The 22772-nt window shown below is 35.6% G+C and overlaps 1 protein-coding gene and 1 pseudogene across 2 annotated transcripts in view; one reads left to right on the forward strand and one right to left on the reverse strand.

The window, feature by feature from the left end:
* The window catches only part of LOC307247463, a 442915-nt pseudogene that overhangs the window by 407129 nt on the left and 13014 nt on the right, over positions 1-22772 (forward strand). The window lies entirely within an intron of this gene.
* LOC307246840 (cysteine and histidine-rich domain-containing protein 1) overlaps positions 12413-22772 on the reverse strand; it is an 18889-nt gene continuing 8529 nt past the window's right edge. Inside the window, exons 5-11 of the mRNA XM_080022870.1 lie at positions 19942-20042; positions 19303-19355; positions 17074-17144; positions 16356-16458; positions 15381-15500; positions 14985-15047; positions 12413-13291 (exon numbers count right to left, since the gene is read on the reverse strand). Of these exons, the coding sequence (XP_079878996.1) occupies positions 12878-13291; positions 14985-15047; positions 15381-15500; positions 16356-16458; positions 17074-17144; positions 19303-19355; positions 19942-20042 (925 nt within the window). The 3' untranslated portion in view covers positions 12413-12877. The remainder of the gene's footprint in view (positions 13292-14984; positions 15048-15380; positions 15501-16355; positions 16459-17073; positions 17145-19302; positions 19356-19941; positions 20043-22772) is intronic.

The raw sequence follows: 22772 nt of genomic DNA on the forward strand, positions 1-22772 counted from the left end.
GACTCTTATGCAACTCACCTTCTGCAGGTAAAACTCCTTCTTCTGGAGCCGTGCCAGCTCTGTTTCTGCTGCTTTCCCCCTTCACAGAAAAGTCACAACATCCCGACTTTCTCGTCCGTTCGACGAAGGATTTGGGGTTTTCGGAGACCACCATAGTCTGAAAAAACGTGAAATGGTTTGTTTCAAGTTTTAGACGTTGGGTTTCGATAAATGTTTTCCTCTGTCGAACACAATCGACATTTTCCTGATTGAGCAAGCGAGGAGCATTTATGAGTTGAACTAAACTTTAAATGAGTTAGTGATCAACGCTGTGATCGCACAAGACTGAAAATCATTTCTATATGTTACTAGACGTACGCAGGACGCAGAGCAAACGGTGGAAACTCATCTCCAGACCAACGGCGAGTGTTTAGTCTCGTTTCTACGCTACGACAAACAACATGGCGGCCGATCAAACTATTGTGTTTATAGAAAACTACAGCTCGGCTGAAGGGACAAAAAGGGTTTTTTGTGGTGAATTGGAAAACTGTCCAGCGTTTGTTTTTTTACACCCCACTGTAGTGATTTGCCAAAACATTACATTAAAAGTACGATTGATTTGTAAAATGTAGACAATTGTAAAAACAATTGTCGATAACAAAATATATATTTGTTATATTCTGTTTGTTAATTAAGCATTGTGATATTAAAGTTAATTTGCAGGCCAGATTTAACGATGTATTATAAATATATGGTGGGCCGCATTTGGACCCTGGGCCTGTGGTTTGAGACCCCTGGTGTTAAACTACCACGACATCGTGCTAAATGCTAACCCATCCAGACGCCTCAGTGTGTGTGTGTGTGTGTACGAGGCATATTGAATTATAGAATGTCCAGCGCCGCACTCCCTGCATCCCTTACTTGACTGTATCTTGCACTTTACCAAGACGCAAAACAGGAAAAAATACAAAAACAGAAACTGTGTGTGTGTCATAAAGATTACAGGTGTGTATTTTTTTATTTAAACTGATTGTTTTAGATGAATATATTCCGTCGTCTCTTCATGACAAATGTATAGAGAATAAAGTGTGAAAATGTAAGACATCTAACCAAATGTCAAAGAATATTTAAAATCTGTAGATGGGTGGATAGATCAAGGTGCAATCAGCAGGATGGTCTCTACAGCAACAGAGGAGGGTCAGATGGTTCATCCAGCCACAGCCGCACTCATGGACCCCCCACAAGCCTAAAAACCTCTCAACCCGCAAAGCCCCAAATTCAAGCTTCACCTCCTCATCAACCAGGACTCAGTGGCAACAACCACACCCTCCTCGTACCGATTGCACCTTCTACCGCTACGTCAGCTGTCTCACCGCAAACCAGCCGCATTCCCATCCAGGCATCCCATAATACACCCAAGTTATTGCAGTACAATTACAGTGACGAAAAGGTCAAATATGAAGTGGTTAGTGGCAGGCAACAGTTTTATAGAAACAATCGAGTGAAAGACGACTCATGTTCAACAAAAAACTGTTTTAACGGCATCAACTGAAAATGTGTAACAGTCAAATATTGTGACAAAGTGTGAAGTGGAATCAAGTGTTTTCACAGAAACACATGAAACATGAAACAAAACATGAAACAGAAACACATGAAACACAACAAACACATGAAACAAAACATGAAACAGGAAACAAAACATGAAACGTGAAACAACATGAAACAAACACATGAAACATGAAACAAAACATGAAACAAAACATGAAACAGGAAACATGAAACATGAAACAAAACATGAAACAGGAAACATGAAACAAACACATGAAACATGAAACAAAACATGAAACAGGAAACATGAAACAAACACATGAAACATGAAACAAAACATGAAACAGGAAACATGAAACAAACACATGAAACATGAAACAAAACATGACACAACACATGAAACAAAACATGAAACAGGAAACAAACACATGAAACAGGAAACATGAAACAAACACATGTAACAAACACATGAAACAAACATATGAAACATGAAACAAACACATGAAACAAACACATGAAACAGGAAACATGAAACAAACACATGAAACATGAAACAGGAAACATGAAACAAACACATGAAACATGAAACAAAACATGAAACAGGGAACATGAAACAGGAAACAAACACATGAAACAGGAAACATGAAACAAACACATGTAACAAACACATGAAACAAACATATGAAACATGAAACAAACACATGAAACAGGAAACATGAAACAAACACATGAAACAAACACATGAAACATGAAACAAAACATGAAACAAACACATGAAACAGGAAACATTAAACAAACACATGAAACAAACACATGAAACATAAAACAAACACATGAAACATGAAACAAAACATGAAACATGAAACAAACACATGAAACAGGAAATATGAAACAAACACATGAAACAAAACATGAAACAAAACATGAAACAAACACATGAAACAAACACATGAAACATGAAACAAAACATGAAATGAAACATGAAACAAAACATGAAACAAAGCATGAAACAAACACATGAAACATGAAACAAAACATGAAACAAAACATGAAACAAACACATGAAACATGAAACAAAACATGAAAAACACATGAAACAAAACATGAAACAAACACATGAAACATGAAACAAAACATGAAACAAACACATGAAACAGGAAACATGAAACAAACACATGAAACAGGAAACATGAAACAAAACATGAAACAAACACATGAAACAAAACATGAAACAAAACATGAAACATGAAACAAAACATGAAACAAAACATGACACATGAAACAAACACATGAAACAGGAAACATGAAACAAAACATGAAACAAACACATGAAACAGGAAACAAAACATGAAACAAAACATGAAACAAACACATGAAACATGAAACAAAACATGAAAAACACATGAAACAAAACATGAAACAAACACATGAAACAAACACATGAAACAGGAAACAAAACATGAAACAAACACATGAAACATGAAACAAAACATGAAACAAAACATGAAACAAACACATGAAACATGAAACAAAACATTAAACATGAAACAAAACATGAAACATGAAACAAACACATGAAACAGGAAACATGAAACAAACACATGAAACAGGAAACATGAAACAAAACATGAAACAAAACATGAAACAAACACATGAAACAAAACATAAAACATGAAACAAAACATGAAACAAAACATGAAACATGAAACAAACACATGAAACAAACACATGAAACAGGAAACATGAAACAAACACATGAAACAGGAAACATGAAACAAAACATGAAACAAACACATGAAACAAAACATGAAACAAAACATGAAACAAAACATGAAACATGAAACAAACACATGAAACAGGAAACATGAAACAAACACATGAAACAAACACATGAAACATGAAACAAACACATGAAACAAACACATGAAACAGGAAACATGAAACAAAACATGAAACAAACACATGAAACAGGAAACAAAACATGAAACAAAACATGAAACAAACACATGAAACATGAAACAAAACATGAAACACATGAAAAAAACACATGAAACATGAAACAAAACATAAAACAAACACATGAAACATGAAACAAAATATGAAACAAAACATGAAACAAACACATGAAACAAACACATGAAACGTGAAACAAAACATGAAACAAAACATGAAACAAAACATGAAACAAACACATGAAACATGAAACAAAACATGAAACAAAACACGAAACAAACACATGAAACATGAAACAAAACATGAAACAAAACACGAAACAAACACATGAAACATGAAACAAAACATGAAACAGGAAACATGAAACAAAACATGAAAAACACATGAAACAAAACATGAAACAAACACATGAAACAAACACATGAAACGTGAAACAAAACATGAAACAAAACATGAAACAAACACATGAAACATGAAACAAAACATGAAACAAAACACGAAACAAACACATGAAACATGAAACAAAACATGAAAAACACATGAAACAAAACATGAAACAAACACATGAAACATGAAACAAAACATGAAACAAAACATGAAACAAACACATGAAACATGAAACAAAACATGAAATAAAACATGAAACAAACACATGAAACATGAAACTAAAAATGAAACAAAACATGAAACAAACACATGAAACATGAAACAAAACATGAAACAAAACATGAAACAAACACATGAAACATGAAACAAAACATGAAACAAACACATGAAACATGAAACAAAACATGAAACAAAACATGAAACAAACACATGAAACATGAAACAAAACATGAAACAAACACATGAAACATGAAACAAACACATGAAACATGAAACAAAACATGAAAAAAAACATGAAACAAACACATGAAACATGAAACAAAACATGAAACAAACAAATGAAACATGAAACAAAACATGAAACAAAACATGAAAAACACATGAAACAAAACATGAAACAAACACATGAAACATGAAACAAAACATGAAAAACACACGAAACAAACACATGAAACAAACACATGAAACAAACACATGAAACATGAAACATTCTTCTCCCATCACAAGCGACAGATGAATGTAATAAAAATGACAGAAGCTGACCAACTGAATTTTAAATCATGTTAAAATGGACAGAAGTTGATTTTGAAACAACTGGCAGAACGTTGTGCTACTTTCTCCAACCTGCAATGCCTTGGATTCTGAGAACTGTACAACAACACCTATTCAACCACACCTGCCACCTGCACCTGCCAGGTGTTTTATCGTGTTTATCGTGGGCAGTGTGTAACAAACAACAGCCAACAACAACCAACCACAAACAACCAACAACCAACAACCAACAACAACCAACCACAAACAACCAACAACCAACAACCAACAACAACCATCAACAAACAAACAACAACCATCAACAAACAAACAAAAAACAACAACAAACAAACAAACAAACAACAAACAACAACCATCAACAAACAAACAACAACCATCAACAAACAACAAACAACAACAACAAACAAACAAACAACAACCATCAACAAACAAACAACAACCATCAACAAACAAACAACAACCATCAACAAACAACAAACAACAACAACAACAAACAAACAACAACAAACAAACAACAACCATCAACAAACAAACAACAACCATCAACAAACAACAACAACAAACAAACAAACAACAACAACAAACAACAACCATCAACAAACAAACAACAACCATCAACAAAAAAACAAACAACAACAACAACCAAACAACAAACAAACAAACAACAACCTGCCCATTAAATGAAACAAGTGAAACGTCAACTGCTCAAGATGTGAATGCTAATCCATTTTCCCAACAACTACAGTGAAGCGACTGGTAAACTACAGTGAACTAACTGGTAGACTACAGTCAACTAGCTGGTAGACTACAGTGAACTAACTGGTAAAGTACAGTAAAGTAACTGGTAAACTACAGTGAACTAACTGGTAAAGTACAGTAAAGTAACTGGTAAACTACGGTCAACTAGCTGGTAAACTACAGCTAGTTAGCTGGTAAACTACAGTCAACTAGCTGGTAAACTACAGCTAGTTAGCTGGTAAACTACAGTCAACTAGCTGGTAAACTACAGTCAACTAGCTGTTAATCTACAGTCAACTAGCTGGTAAACTACAGTCAACTAGCTGGTCATCTTAAGTCAACTAGCTGGTAAACTACAGTCAACTAGCTGGTAAACTACAGTCAACTAGCTGTTAATCTACAGTCAACTAGCTGGTAAACTACAGTCAACTAGCTGGTAAACTACAGTCAACTAGCTGGTCATCTAAAGTCAACTAGCTGTTAATCTACAGTCAACTAGCTGTTAATCTACAGTCAACGAGCTGGTAAACTACAGTCAACTAACTGTTAATCTATCGTCAACTAGCTGGTAAACTACAGCTAGCTAGCTGGTAAACTACAGTCAACTAGCTGGTAAACTACAGTCAACTAGCTGGTAAACTACAGTCAGCTAGCTGTTAATCTACAGTCAACTAGCTGGTAAACTACAGTCAACTAGCTGGTAAACTACAGTCAACTAGCTGTTAATCTACAGTCAACTAGCTGTTAAACTACAGTCAACTAGCTGGTAAACTACAGTCAACTAGCTGTTAATCTACAGTCAACTAGCTGGTAAACTACAGTCAACTAGCTGTTAATCTACAGTCAACTAGCTAGTAAACTACAGTCAACTAGCTGTTAATCTACAGTCAACTAGCTGGTAAACTACAGCTAGTTAGCTGGTAAACTACAGTCAACTAGCTGGTAAACTACAGCTAGTTAGCTGGTAAACTACAGTCAACTAGCTGGTAAACTACAGTCAACTAGCTGTTAATCTACAGTCAACTAGCTGGTAATCTACAGTCAACTAGCTGTTAAACTACAGTCAACTAGCTGGTAAACTACAGTCAACTAGCTGGTAAACTACAGTCAACTAGCTGGTAAACTACAGTCAACTAGCTGGTAAACTACAGTCAACTACCTGTTAATCTACAGTCAACTAGCTGTTAATCTACAGTCAACGAGCTGGCAAACTACAGTCAACTAACTGTTAATCTACAGTCAACTAGCTGGTAAACTACAGCTAGTTAGCTGGTAAACTACAGTCAACTAGCTGGTAAACTACAGTCAACTAGCTGTTAATCTACAGTGAACTAGCTGTTAAACTACAGTCAACTAGCTGGTAAACTACAGTCAACTAGCTGTTAATCTACAGTCAACTAGCTAGTAAACTACAGTCAACTAGCTGTTAATCTACAGTCAACTAGCTGGTAAACTACAGCTAGTTAGCTGGTAAACTACAGTCAACTAGCTGGTAAACTACAGCTAGTTAGCTGGTAAACTACAGTCAACTAGCTGTTAATCTACAGTCAACTAGCTGTTAATCTACAGTCAACTAGCTGGTAAACTACAGTCAACTAGCTGGTAATCTACAGTCAACTAGCTGTTAAACTACAGTCAACTAGCTGGTAAACTACAGTCAACTAGCTGTTAATCTACAGTCAACTAGCTGGTAATCTACAGTCAACTAGCTGGTAAACTACAGTCAACTAGCTGGTAAACTACAGCTAGTTAGCTGGCAAACTACAGTCAACTAGCTGGTAAACTACAGTCAACTAGCTGTTAATCTACAGTCAACTAGCTGGTAAACTACAGTCAACTAGCTGTTAAACTACAGTCAACTAGCTGGTAAACTACAGTCAACTAGCTTTTAATCTACTGTCAACTAGCTGGTAAACTACAGTCGACTAGCTGGTAAACTACAGTCAACTAGCTGGTAATCTACAGTCAACTAGCTGGAAAACTACAGCTAGTTAGCTGGTAAACTACAGTCAACTAGCTGGTAAACTACAGTCAACTAGCTGTTAATCTACAGTCAACTAGCTGGTAAACTACAGTCAACTAGCTGGTAATCTACAGTCAACTAGCTGGTAAACTACAGTCAGCTAGCTGGTAAACTACAGTCAACTAGCTGGTCATCTAAAGTCAACTAGCTGGTAAACTACAGCTAGTTAGCTGGTAAACTACAGTCAACTAGCTGTTAATCTACAGTCAACTAGCTGTTAATCTACAGTCAACTAGCTGGTAAACTACAGTCAACTAGCTGGTAAACTACAGTCAACTAGCTGGTAAACTACAGTCAACTAGCTGGTAAACTACAGCTAGTTAGCTGGCAAACTACAGTCAACTAGCTGGTAAACTACAGTCAACTAGCTGGTAATCTACAGTCAACTAGCTGGTAAACTACAGTCAACTAGCTGGTAAACTACAGTCAACTAGCTGGTCATCTAAAGTCAACTAGCTGGTAAACTACAGTCAACTAGCTGGCAAACTACAGTCAACTAGCTGGTAAACTACAGTCAACTAGCTGTTAATCTACAGTCAACTAGCTGGTAAACTACAGTCAACTAGCTGTTAAACTACAGTCAACTAGCTGGTAAACTACAGTCAACTAGCTTTTAATCTACTGTCAACTAGCTGGTAAACTACAGTCGACTAGCTGGTAAACTACAGTCAACTAGCTGGTAATCTACAGTCAACTAGCTGGAAAACTACAGCTAGTTAGCTGGTAAACTACAGTCAACTAGCTGGTAAACTACAGTCAACTAGCTGTTAATCTACAGTCAACTAGCTGGTAAACTACAGTCAACTAGCTGGTAATCTACAGTCAACTAGCTGGTAAACTACAGTCAACTAGCTGGTAAACTACAGTCAACTAGCTGGTCATCTAAAGTCAACTAGCTGGTAAACTACAGCTAGTTAGCTGGTAAACTACAGTCAACTAGCTGTTAATCTACAGTCAACTAGCTGTTAATCTACAGTCAACTAGCTGGTAAACTACAGTCAACTAGCTGGTAAACTACAGTCAACTAGCTGGTAAACTACAGCTAGTTAGCTGGCAAACTACAGTCAACTAGCTGGTAAACTACAGTCAACTAGCTGTTAATCTACAGTCAACTAGCTGGTAAACTGCAGTCAACTAGCTGGTAAACTACAGCTAGTTAGCTGGCAAACTACAGTCAACTAGCTGGTAAACTACAGTCAACTAGCTGTTAATCTACAGTCAACTAGCTGGTAAACTACAGTCAACTAGCTGTTAAACTACAGTCAACTAGCTGGTAAACTACAGTCAACTAGCTTTTACTCTACTGTCAACTAGCTGGTAAACTACAGTCGACTAGCTGGTAAACTACAGTCAACTAGCTGTTAATCTACAGTCAACTAGCTGGTAAACTACAGTCAACTAGCTGGTAATCTACAGTCAACTAGCTGGTAAACTACAGTCAACTAGCTGGTAAACTACAGTCAACTCGCTGTTAATCTACAGTCAACTAGCTGTTAATCTACAGTCAACGAGCTGGCAAACTACAGTCAACTAACTGTTAATCTACAGTCAACTAGCTGGTAAACTACGGTCAACTAGCTGGTAAACTACAGTCAACTAGCTGTTAATCTACAGTCAACTAGCTGGTAAACTACAGTCAACTAGCTGGTAAACTACAGCTAGTTAGCTGGTAACCTACAGTCAACTAGCTGTTAATCTACAGTCAACTAGCTGTTAATCTACAGTCAACTAGCTGGTAAACTACAGTCAACTAGCTGTTAAACTAAGTCAACTAGCTGGTAAACTACAGTCAACTAGCTGTTAATCTACAGTCAACTAGCTGGTAAACTACAGTCAACTAGCTGGTAAACTACAGCTAGTTAGCTGGTAAACTACAGTCAACTAGCTGGTAAACTACAGTCAACTAGCTGTTAATCTACAGTCAACTAGCTGGTAAACTACAGTCAACTAGCTGTTAAACTACAGTCAACTAGCTGGTAAACTACAGTCAACTAGCTGTTAATCTACAGTCAACTAGCTGGTAAACTACAGTCAACTAGCTGTTAATCTACAGTCAACTAGCTGGTAAACTACAGTCAACTAGCTGGTAAACTACAGTCAACTAGCTGGTAAACTACAGTCAACCACTTCTCTACAAACATGGGTTCCATTTAAACAACCTGCTTCAGTTAAACAGGAACTTTCTGTTTTTACCTTCAGTTTAATTAGAACCTCGATGATCCGCCTCCACCTCCTGCCTCCACCTCCTGTCTCCTGTCTCCCTGTCATTGTGGGACTCCAGGGCAGCCATTTGGTGCTGCAGCACCTCCTGCTGCCTCTGGACGGAACACACAGGAGCAGCTTCCATGACGTCAACAGGATCGTAGTGACGTAGGTTCCTCTCTTCTTGAATTTTCTTTGACTCGTTGGTTTAACGACTCAATTCAGCTCTGATTGTGAAGGAAATTCTGAATAATATAATATAATATAATATAATATTATATAATATAATATAATGTAATATAATATAATATAATATAATATAATGTAATATAATATAATATAATATAATATAATGTAATATAATATAATATAATATAATATAATATAATATAATATAATATAATAAAATGTAATATATGTAATATAATATAATATAATATAATATAATATAATATAATATAATATAATGTAATATATGTAATATAATATAATATAATATAATATAATGTAATATAATATAATATAATATAATATAATATAATATAATGTAATATAATATAATATAATATAATATAATATAATATAATATAATATAATGTAATATATTATAATGTAATATAATATAATATAAGGTAATGTAATATAATGTGATATAATATAATATAATATAATATAATATAATGTAATATAATATAATATAATGTAATATAATATAATATAATATAATATAATATAATATAATATAATGTAATATAATGTAATATAATATAATATAATATAATATAATATAATGTAATATAATGTAATATAATATTATATAATATAATATAATACAATATAATATAAGATAATATAATATAATATAATGTAATATAATATAATATAATGTAATATAATATAATATAATATAATATAATATAATATAATATAATACAATATAATATAAGATAATATAATATAATATAATATAAGATAATATAAGATAATGTAATATAATATAATATAATATAATATAATATAATATAATATAAGATAATATAATATAATATAAGATAATATACTATAAGATAATATAATATAAGATAAGATAATGTAATATAATATAATATAATATAATATAATATAATATAAGATAATGTAATATAATATAAGATAAGATAATATAATATAATATAATATAATATAATATAATATAAGATAATATAATATAATAATATATAATATAATATAAGATAATGTAATATAATTTAATATAATATAATATAATATAAGATAATGTAATATAATATAATATAATATAATATAATATAATATAATGTAATATAATATAATATAATGTAATATATTATAATGTAATATAATATAATATAAGGTAATGTAATATAATGTGATATAATATAATATAATATAATATAATATAATATAATATAATATAATATAATGTAATATATTATAATGTAATATAATATAATATAAGGTAATGTAATATAATGTGATATAATATAATATAATATAATATAATATAATGTAATATAATATAATATAATGTAATATAATATAATATAATATAATATAATATAATATAATATAATATAATATAATGTAATATAATGTAATATAATATAATATAATATAATATAATATAATGTAATATAATGTAATATAATATTATATAATATAATATAATACAATATAATATAAGATAATATAATATAATATAATATAATGTAATATAATATAATATAATGTAATATAATATAATATAATATAATATAATATAATATAATATAATGAAATATAATATTATATAATATAATATAATACAATATAATATAAGATAATATAATATAATATAATATAAGATAATATAAGATAATGTAATATAATATAATATAATATAATATAATATAATATAATATAAGATAATATAATATAATATAAGATAATATAATATAAGATAATATAATATAAGATAAGATAATGTAATATAATATAATATAATATAATATAATATAATATAAGATAATATAATATAATATAATATAAGATAAGATAATATAATATAATATAATATAATATAATGTATAATGTAATATAATGTATAATATAATATAATATAATATTATATAATATAGTCATCAGTTCCACCAACAAATGAGTCAAGGATTCACGGACCAAACGTCTGGAAAATGTAGAAACTCATTCAACAGGAAGAAGCAGAAGTGACTGTTTGATCCAGGTCTCAGTGAATCCTAAATGAAAGCTTTGGATGAATGGGCGTGGCCTCCAGGTGGTGCAGGTGGAGCATTGCTCGTCCTTCATGGTCCAGGACTGAAATGAAGCAACGTCTCAGAACTAACTTTTTAAAGAGGATCAGTTGAGTCCTGATGACATGAAAACAAGAAACAAACATTTGAACCTTAATCCTGTTTGACAGGAAGAGCTTCATCCGTCACCGCAAGACAACCTACATCACTATCGGTCTGTCCACCTCCACCTCCATCCTCCATCCCTCCATCTTCCATCCCTCCATCCAGACCACATTTTCCCTCCATCCTCCATCCACTCATCCAGACCATGTTTTACCTGCATCCGCCATCCCTCAATCCCTCCATCCAGACCATGTTTTCCTTCCATCCTCCATCCCTCCATCCTCTATCCCTCCACCCTCCATCCTCTATCCCTCCAGCCGGATCACATTTTCCCTCCATTCTCCATCCCCCCCCATCCAGACCATGTTTTACCTCCATCCTCCGTCAGCTCCTCTCTTCTCTGTTGCTCAATTTTTTAAAGTTGTGAAAAGCATTTCAGGATTTGGCCAAAGAACAATCTTTATTTCAGTCTGAATATCAGTGATGTCATTTAAATCCTCTACAGTCTTGTCAGTGATGTCATTTAAATCCTCCACAGCCCTGTCAGTGATGTCATTTAAATTCACCACAGTCATTTCAGTGATGTCATTTAAATCCTCCACAGTCTTGTCAGTGATGTCATTTAAATCCACCACAGTCATGTCAGTGATGTCATTTAAATCCTCCACAGTCTTGTCAGTGATGTCATTTAAATCCTCCACAGTCTTGTCAGTGATGTCATTTAAATCCTCCACAGTCTTGTCAGTGATGTCATTTAAATCCTCCACAGTCTTGTCAGTGATGTCATTTAAATCCTCCACAGTCTTGTCAGTGATGTCATTTAAATCCTCCACAGTCTTGTCAGTGATGTCATTTAAATATTTATTCATAAAGGATTATAAACCACATCCACAGCTCAGCTGCTTCAGTCGTCCAGTGGAGGAAGGTCATCGTATTGACCCTCTTCATCCTCCTCCCCTTCCTTCTTCACTTCCACCTTCTCCTCCTCTACCTTCTTCACCTCCACCTTCTCCTCCTCTTCCCTCTTCACCTCCACCTTCTTCTCCTCCACCTCCTCTCCCTCCTGTGGTTTCTTGGGGGGCGTGTCGTACGCCCACTCGTCATCAGAGTCGCTGATGTCATCGTCATCGATGTCCCAGTCGGGTGGCGGCGGCTGGTCGGTTGCTGTGGCGATGACGGCAGCATCGTTGTCGGGCTGTGGCTCGACTTTGAAGGAGGGGTCCTCCAGCTTCCCCCAGGAGACCCTGTCCACCTTCTGCAGGATAACCTCTACCTTGGATGGAACAAGGCTGACGGAGCTGCGCTGCACGTCAACCACCTTGGGGATCACATTGTATAATTACATTAAATTATATTATATGATATTATTATATTACATTACATTACATTACATAATATTATATAATATTATTATATTACTATATTATATTATATTAAATTATATTATATTATTATATTTTTATATTACATTACATTACATTACATTATATTATATTATATTATATTATTGTATTATATTATTATTTTATATTATATTATATTATATCATATTATATTACATTATATTTTGTTATTATATTATATTATTATATTATTTTTTATGTTGTACTGGTACCCATCTGCAAGAATAAGGAAGATGTACAGAGTTGTAGTAACTACAGGGGAATAAAGTTGATCAGCCACAGCATGAAGCTATGGGAAAGGGTAGTGGAGGCTAGGTTAAGAGGAGCGGTGGGGATCAGCGAGCAGCAGTATGGTTTCATGCCAGGAAAGAGTACTACAGATGACATGTTTGCTTTAAGAATGCTGATGAAAAAGTACAGGGAAGGGCAGGGGGAGTTGCACTGCGTCTTTGTGGATTTAGAGAAAGCGTATGATAGGGTGCCAAGAGAGGAAGTGTGGTATTGCATGAGGAAGTCGAAGGTGGCAGAGAAGGACGTAAGAGTGGTACAGGATATGTATGAGGGCAGTCAGACAGTAGTAAGGTGTGCAGTAGGCGTGACCAAGGCATTCAAAGTGGAGGTGGGACTGCATCAAGGATCAGCTCTGAGCCCTTTCTTGTTGCAGTGGTGATGGACAGGTTAACAGATGAAATCAGGCAGGAGTCTCTGTGGACTATGATGTTCGCGGATGACATTGTGATCTGTAGCGAGAGCAAGGAGCAGGTGGAGGAGAGCCTGGAGAAGTGGAGGCAGCATTAGAGAGAAGAGCAATGAAAGTCAGCAGGAGTAAGACACAATACATGTGCCTGAATGGGAGGGAGGGCGGAGAAAAGCTGAGAATGTGAGGAGTGGAGGTGGAGAAGGAAGACAGTACAAGCAGGGTGGAGTGGGTGGAGAAGAGTGTCTGGAGTGATCTGTGACAGAACCGGAGGTGGCAGAGTTGAGGATGTTGAGGTTTTCATTGGGAGTGACAAGGATGGACAGGATGAAGAATGAGGACATAAGAGGGACAGCTCAGGTTGGACAGTTTGGTGGAAAAGTGAGAGAGGCCAGATTGAGATGGTTTGGACACGTGTGGAGGAGAGATGAGAGTTACATTGGGAGAAGGAGGCTGATGGTGGAGCTGCCAGGCAAGAGGAAAAGAGGAAGCCAAAGAGAAGCTTGATGGAGGTGCTGAGGGTGGTGTCAGGGAGGAAGATACGCAGAACACAAGGTGTTGGAGGCAGATGATCCGCTGTGGCCACCACTAACGGGAGCAGCTATATTGCTGTATTTTATTATATTATATTATTATATTATAATATATGATATTACATTATATTATATTATATTATTATATGATATTACATTATATTATCTTATATTATTTTATTATAATACATTATATTATATTATATTATATTATATTATATTATTAGGATAAATGAGATGATGTTATATTATATTGTAATATTTATTATAATAATAGATTATGATTTTATGGTAATATATTATAATTAGGATAGATAAGATGAGTTAGTATTGAACGTGATTTGTTGTAATGTTTGAAATGTTCTCTTGAAAGCTTACCCCCCAGAGGTGGAAATCCTTCTTGAACAACTTGTTGTTCTCAAACTGGATCTGACAGGAGAGCTAGACAGAGAGAGAGAGGGAGGGAGAGGGGGAGAGAGGGAGGGGGAGAGAGAGAGAGAGAGAGGAAGGGAGAGAGAGGTAAAGAGAGAGGGGAGAGAGGGAGGGGGGGGGGGGGGGGGGAGAGATAAAGGTGAGCTTACATCTGTACACATTAGTCTCCAGTGAAGGTTGTGTTGGAGCTGGTGTTTCTCTCGGTTCCATTTTGGGACCTTTGTTGTTGTTGTTTTTTTACCAAATACATGTATAAAACCTGTATTTATGTTTTAATGCTGATAAATATCTATATGCAGATGATGTATTTATATGTTTGTATCTATTTATTTATTCACTCACCACCGTGCGGTTTGCCTCCACCAGGGAGAATTGTGGGATGGCGTTTTTGGCGTAAATGGTCACAAAGACGTTGTTGGCCGTCTGATGCCAGTCGAAGCGGCAAGCCACCTTCTTCTTATCCTGCAGCGTGAGAGAACAGTCAACACCTAACACACAAGGTGAACCCTAACATAACCCTAACCCTTCTTCTTATCCTGCAGCGTGAGAGAACAGTCAACACCTAACACACAAGGTGAACCCTAACATAACCCTAACCCTTCTTCTTATCCTGCAGCGTGAGAGAACAGTCAACACCTAACACACAAGGTGAACCCTAACATAACCCTAACCCTTCTTCTTATCCTGCAGCGTGAGAGAACAGTCAACACCTAACACACAAGGTGAACCCTAACATAACCCTAACCCTTCTTCTTATCCTGCAGCGTGAGAGAACAGTCAACACCTAACACACAAGGTGAACCCTAACATAACCCTAACCATCTTCTTATCCTGCAGCGTGAGAGCACCATGAACAGTCAACACCTAACCCTAACCCTAACCCTTCTTCTTATCCTGTAGCGTGAGAGCACCATGAACAGTCAACACCTAACCCTAACCCTAACCTAACCCCTAACCCTTCTTCTTATCCTGCAGCGTGAGAGCACCATGAACAGTCAACACCTAACCCTAACCCTAACCTAACCCCTAACCCTTCTTCTTATCCTGCAGCGTGAGAGCACCATGAACAGTCAACACCTAACCCTAACCCTAACCTAACCCCTAACCCTTCTTCTTATCCTGCAGCGTGAGAGCACCATGAACAGTCAACACCTAACCCTAACCTAACCCAGAGTCTCATGAGTGTGGACGGAATAAAGAGCATCAATAAAGATAAATAAAAACACCATGCAACAACATTTCATGAAATCCTCTGCAGCCTGCATCTGGCCATGAAACATGTGTTGTGTTAGTGTGTGTAAATGTGTGTACGTGCACCTGCTTGGGGCTCCAGCGGTGCGTGCCCGTGCTGCAGCCCTTCTGCTCCAGGAAGGCGTTGAAGTCCGTGGTCTGGATGCAGCAGCAGCTCCAGTACTTGTAGCTGCAGAACAACATGTTTGTATTGATTATGGATCAGTCATTGTGTGCAACTACTCTACTCTGTCCTTCACATGATCCCAACAAAGATTGTAGTAAGTATGGAATAAATAGGAGATGACTGTCAATATGAATAAGAATAAATATGAATGGGTTACTGTGAAAAGCAGTTGACTGGTAGAGAGAGAGACAGGTGAATATACTGCGGTGTCTCAAGAGCTCACATCAAAAATAATAAAGCAATGGAATTAAAATCTAAAAAAGAAAACTCCAATATGTGGAAAAATGTGAAACTATATACAATAGAATCTGAAAGTTCAATGTACACAATACAAATATTGCAATATAGATGAAACTTTATGATAAACAACGAATATAACAACAAAACAAAATAAATACAAAATCAAAATAGAAGTGACCCAAGAAATAAACCAGAAGAATTTGGCCACGTACAATAACTAATTAAATAAAGATCACACAAAACAGTAATAATAGCCATAAAAACAAATAAAGTTAATTAATAACACACAATATTAAATTGACAAGACATACACATATGGATTTTACATAGATATTGGATAAAAAACTGGAGAATCCGCCATTGGGTGGACTGTCTTACCCCTCGTGGAAGACGGGCGCTCCAGGGTGGTGGGTGCACACCTCCAGGTTTGTCTCCGGGCCTTGGTAGATCTAATCCATCCATCCATCCATCCATCCATCCATCCATCCATCCATCCATCAATCAGATATTAATATGTATGCATGAAATTTGTAATTATAATTAAAGGATCTATCAAGTAATCCACAATCTGCAACTGATAACAGGTACAAATGTATTACAATTTAAAATAATAACAATAGTATAGTTAGTATAATAATAATTAACATAAAAATATATTACTCTCAATATCAGTTATGGATCATTTTAGACCTTGAAGGATCACGATCAGAGATTGATTGTGAACGATTTTCAGTCATTATTTATCTACGATCATTGATCTTGAATTTATTGGTCTTGGTCTTTGGAAAAAGGCCACATGACCAATTGCTGTTCCAGTTTTCCTGGACGTAATTAACTCTCTTTTGTCGATACATGATGTTGTCTGATGTTTCTATATTTATGTTTTTCTTTGTTTGTTTCTGTTTGTTTTTCCATGAACATGTTGTTTGTTTCTACGTATATGTTTTTCAATGTACATGTTGTTGTTTGTTTCTATGTTTATGTTTTTCTATGTCCATGTTGTTGTTTGTTTCTATGTTTGTTTTACCTTGTTCACATTGTTTGGTTCTATGTTTATGTTTTTCCATGTACATGTTGTTGTTTGTTTCTATGTTTATGTTTTTCTATGTACATGTTGTTTGGTTCTATGTTTATGTTTTTCCATGTACATGTTGTTTGTTTCTGTTTAATTTTCCATGTACATGTTGTTGTTTGTTTCTATGTTTGTTTTTCCCTGTACATGTTGTTTGTTTCTATTTTTATGTTTTTCCATGTACATGTTGTTGTTTGGTTCTTTGTTTATTTTTTTCCATGTACATGTTGTTGTTGTTGTTAGGCACGGTAGCACAGCGCACAGGCACGGTGGTACTGTCATGATCTCTGCCTTCATCTACCTTCCCCTCCCCCTCCTTACCTGTCTCATTAATCCAACTCCATTCACCTGTGCACACAGCTGTTCCCGATCTGTAATCTAACCACTATATAAGCCTCTCTCACCAGTCACCCATTGCCAGATTGTCTTCAATGCTTGCACCAGACTCTCCAGCGTTGTCCGGACTGATTCCCTGCTACCGACTCTGCCTCGCTCCGACTACATATCCTGCCTGCCACTCCGCCTGTCTTCTGTCTGCACTCCCGTTATCGAACCTCCCTGTCCCCGACGATGTATCCTGCCTGCCCCCTGCCTGTCTTCCGTCCGCTCTACAAATAAAAGACATTACCAAATATCCCTGCCTGTCTTTGTGCTGCAATTGGGTCCTAACCACACCCGTTACAGGTACAGTGCTCAGGCACTGCTGCCTCACAGCAAGAAGTTCCTGGGTTCGATTCCCACCTGGGGCACTGTTGGCACCGTGCTCCGGTAGATTATCTCCCAATTAGGGGCCTTTCCGTATGGGGTTTGCATGTTCTCCCTGTGCTCACATGGGGTTTCCTCCATGTAACATCAGTAAGGACCCCCCCCAAAAACATGCACACATCATGGTCTGACCAGCGTCATGTTTTCCCACGTACGTGTTTTTTTTTCTATAATTACGTTTTTCCATGTACATGTTATTTGGTTCTGGTTGTTTATTCGTTTCACCCGTGGTGATTTTCCCTCTTGGAGTAGAAATGATGATCAGTTGTTTAAAAACCAAAACATGGTTACATAGTTCTCCAAAGAGGGGGCTGGTGCTGGTTCTGTGCTCTGCTCGTCCCACAGCTCGTCACAGGACAGAGTTATTGCAACAGTTGTTGATGATTAAAGAATCAATAAATAGTTGCATTGCAGGTTGATAAGTTCAACTCTACTTGCAGACTAACTCTGTCTTACATGCAATGGAAAAAATACTCTGTGTTGTATGTCACAGGGAAATTTAAATAAATAAATAAATGACAATAATAATAATTATAAGAATAATTATTATTATTATTATATTCTCAGAAGTTTCCACATGCGTTCCCATTTCCACGTCGGAATATGAATTACTGACGTTGAGCTTCTGTTACCACTTGGGGCCACTAGGTGGAGGCTGTGGGTTGTTGTGTGTTGTCCAGTGGGTGATAAATCACTTTGTTTTTGTTGATGCAAAGACAACAATTTCAGGTCACAGAGAATAACAAAGCCACACTAAAACAGAAACTCACTGTTTTGCATCCTGAGTTCTTGCATCGTGTCCCATGGATCACGGTCTGACTCTCTGTCAGAAAAAAGAGAGAGATCTGCTTCATCTGAGCACATGTTGTACAGGTGGAGGAGAGGGAGAAGCTTGAGGTTCAATTTCACATACAAATGGTAAGAGATAAAAAAATAAATAATGAACTCCATGAAATCATTGTAGATGTATTTTTACGACTCAGCTCAAATCATAGTTTGCATTTGTGCAGCCAGATTTTTTGTCACGTTGCTTGTTTTATTGTTATTTGTGAGAAGAACTGTCTTAGTGTGGAGCCCTGGCTACAATGTGTATATATTCAGTGTGTATATATACACTATGTATACAATGTACATACTGTATATATACACTGTATATACCTTACATACTGTAAATAATGTATATACACTGTACATGGTGTAAATACACTGTATATATTGGACATACTGTACACACCGTATAGACAGTGTATATAATGTAAATACTGTGTATATACTGTACATACTGTATATACACTGTATCAGTATGTATTTTAGGTTATCTTTGTTGATTTATATTTGCAATTTGCACCATGAGGGAATAGAAAATGACTGTTTCCTTCCACTGTAATTCAAAACACACACACACACACCTTTCAGCTGCTGCTCGGCCTGGCTGACATCCAGCTTCTCCAGCTGCTGAACCAACGACGGTGAAACCTTCAGAGGAAGCTTGGACCTGGACTCATCTGAGCTGAACACACACACACACATACACACACGGTGAATGTTTCTTCTTTGAAAAGGGTTCGGGTTAGGGTTAGGGTTAGGGTTAGGGTTTCCACCGACAATCCCTGTCGGTGGAAACATTGCTGTCCATGACATGTTGAATTGATCATCTGGATGTTGTTTCTGTTGTTTAACTGATCGTCTGGATGTTGTTTCTGTTGTTGAACTGATCATCTGGATGTTGTTTCTGTTGTTGAATTGATCGTCTGGATGTTGTTTCTGTTGTTGAATTGATCATCTGGATGTTGTTTCTGTTGTTGAATTGATCGTCTGGATGTTGTTTCTGTTATTGAATTGATCATCTGGATGTTGTTTCTGTTATTGAATTGATCATCTGGATGTTGTTTCTGTTGTTGAACTGATCATCTGGATGTTGTTTCTCTTGTTGAATTGATCATCTGGATGTTGTTTCTCTTGTTGAATTGATCATCTGGATGTTGTTTCTGTTGTTGAATTGATCATCTGGATGTTGTTTCTGTTGTTGAATTGATCATCTGGATGTTGTTTCTGTTGTTGAACTGATCATCTGGATGTTGTTTCTGTTGTTGAATTGATCATCTGGATGTTGTTTCTGTTGTTGAACTGGTCATCTGGATGTTGTTTCTGTTATTGAATTGATCATCTGGATGTTGTTTCTGTTGTGGAATTGATCATCTGGATGTTGTTTCTGTTGTTGAATTGATCATCTGGATGTTGTTTCTGTTGTTGAATTGATCGTCTGGATGTTGTTTCTGTTGTTGAATTGATCGTCTGGATATTGTTTCTGTTGTTTAATTGATCATCTGGATGTTGTTTCTGTTGTGGAATTGATCATCTGGATGTTGTTTCTGTTGTTGAACTGATCATCTGGATGTTGTTTCTGTTGTTGAACTGATCGTCTGGATATTGTTTCTGTTGTTGAATTGATCATCTGGATGTTGTTTCTGTTGTTGAATTGATCATCTGGATGTTGTTTCTGTTGTTGAACTGATCGTCTGGATGTTGTTTCTGTTGTTGAACTGGTCATCTGGATGTTGTTTCTGTTGTTGAACTGATCGTCTGGATATTGTTTCTGTTGTTGAATTGATCATCTGGATATTGTTTCTGTTATTGAGTTGATCATCTGGATGTTGTTTCTGTTGTGGAATTGATCATCTGGATGTTGTTTCTGTTGTGGAATTGATCGTCTGGATGTTGTTTCTGTTATTGAATTGATCATCTGGATGTTGTTTCTGTTGTGGAATTGATCATCTGGATGTTGTTTCTGTTGTTGAATTGATCATCTGGATGTTGTTTCTGTTGTGGAATTGATCATCTGGATATTGTTTCTGTTATTGAATTGATCATCTGGATGTTGTTTCTGTTGTTGAATTGATCATCTGGATGTTGTTTCTGTTGTTGAATTGATCATCTGGATGTTGTTTCTGTTGTGGAATTGATCATCTGGATGTTGTTTCTGTTGTTGAATTGATCGTCTGGATATTGTTTCTGTTGTTGAATTGATCATCTGGATGTTGTTTCTGTTGTGGAATTGATCATCTGGATGTTTCTGTTGTTGAACTGATCATCTGGATGTTGTTTCTGTTGTTGAACTGATCGTCTGGATATTGTTTCTGTTGTTGAATTGATCATCTGGATGTTGTTTCTGTTGTTGAATTGATCATCTGGATGTTGTTTCTGTTGTTGAACTGATCATCTGGATGTTGTTTCTGTTGTTGAATTGATCATCTGGATGTTGTTTCTGTTGTTTAACTGGTCATCTGGATATTGTTTCTGTTATTGAATTGATCATCTGGATGTTGTTTCTGTTGTTGAATTGATCATCTGGATGTTGTTTCTGTTGTTTAACTGGTCATCTGGATGTTGTTTCTGTTGTTGAATTGATCATCTGGATGTTGTTTCTGTTGTTGAACTGGTCATCTGGATATTGTTTCTGTTATTGAATTGATCATCTGGATGTTGTTTCTGTTGTTGAATTGATCATCTGGATATTGTTTCTGTTGTTTAACTGGTCATCTGGATATTGTTTCTGTTATTGAATTGATCATCTGGATGTTGTTTCTGTTGTTGAATTGATCATCTGGATGTTGTTTCTGTTGTTGAACTGGTCATCTGGATATTGTTTCTGTTATTGAATTGATCATCTGGATGTTGTTTCTGTTGTTGAATTGATCATCTGGATGTTGTTTCTGTTGTTGAACTGGTCATCTGGATATTGTTTCTGTTATTGAATTGATCATCTGGATGTTGTTTCTGTTGTGGAGTTGATCATCTGGATGTTGTTTCTGTTGTTGAATTGATCATCTGGATGTTGTTTCTGTTGTTGAATTGATCATCTGGATATTGTTTCTGTTGTTTAACTGGTCATCTGGATATTGTTTCTGTTATTGAATTGATCATCTGGATGTTGTTTCTGTTGTTGAATTGATCATCTGGATATTGTTTCTGTTGTTGAACTGATCATCTGGATGTTGTTTCTGTTGTTGAACTGATCATCTGGATGTTGTTTCTGTTGTTTAAATGATCATCTTGGTGTTGTTTCTCTTGTTGAATTGATCATCTGGATGTTGTTTCTGTTGTTGAATTGATCATCTGGATGTTGAAGTGAAGTGAAGTGAAGTGTTGAGGTGGTCCTGTTATTTGACTTCATTTGTCCTAAAACAAGCTCATCATGTTGCTCAGGTTAAAAAACTGCCAAATAGCATTCAAATAGATT

This window comes from Zeus faber, assembly GCF_960531495.2.
Source record: "Zeus faber genome assembly, chromosome: 22".
Classification (NCBI taxonomy): Eukaryota; Metazoa; Chordata; class Actinopteri; order Zeiformes; family Zeidae; genus Zeus; species Zeus faber.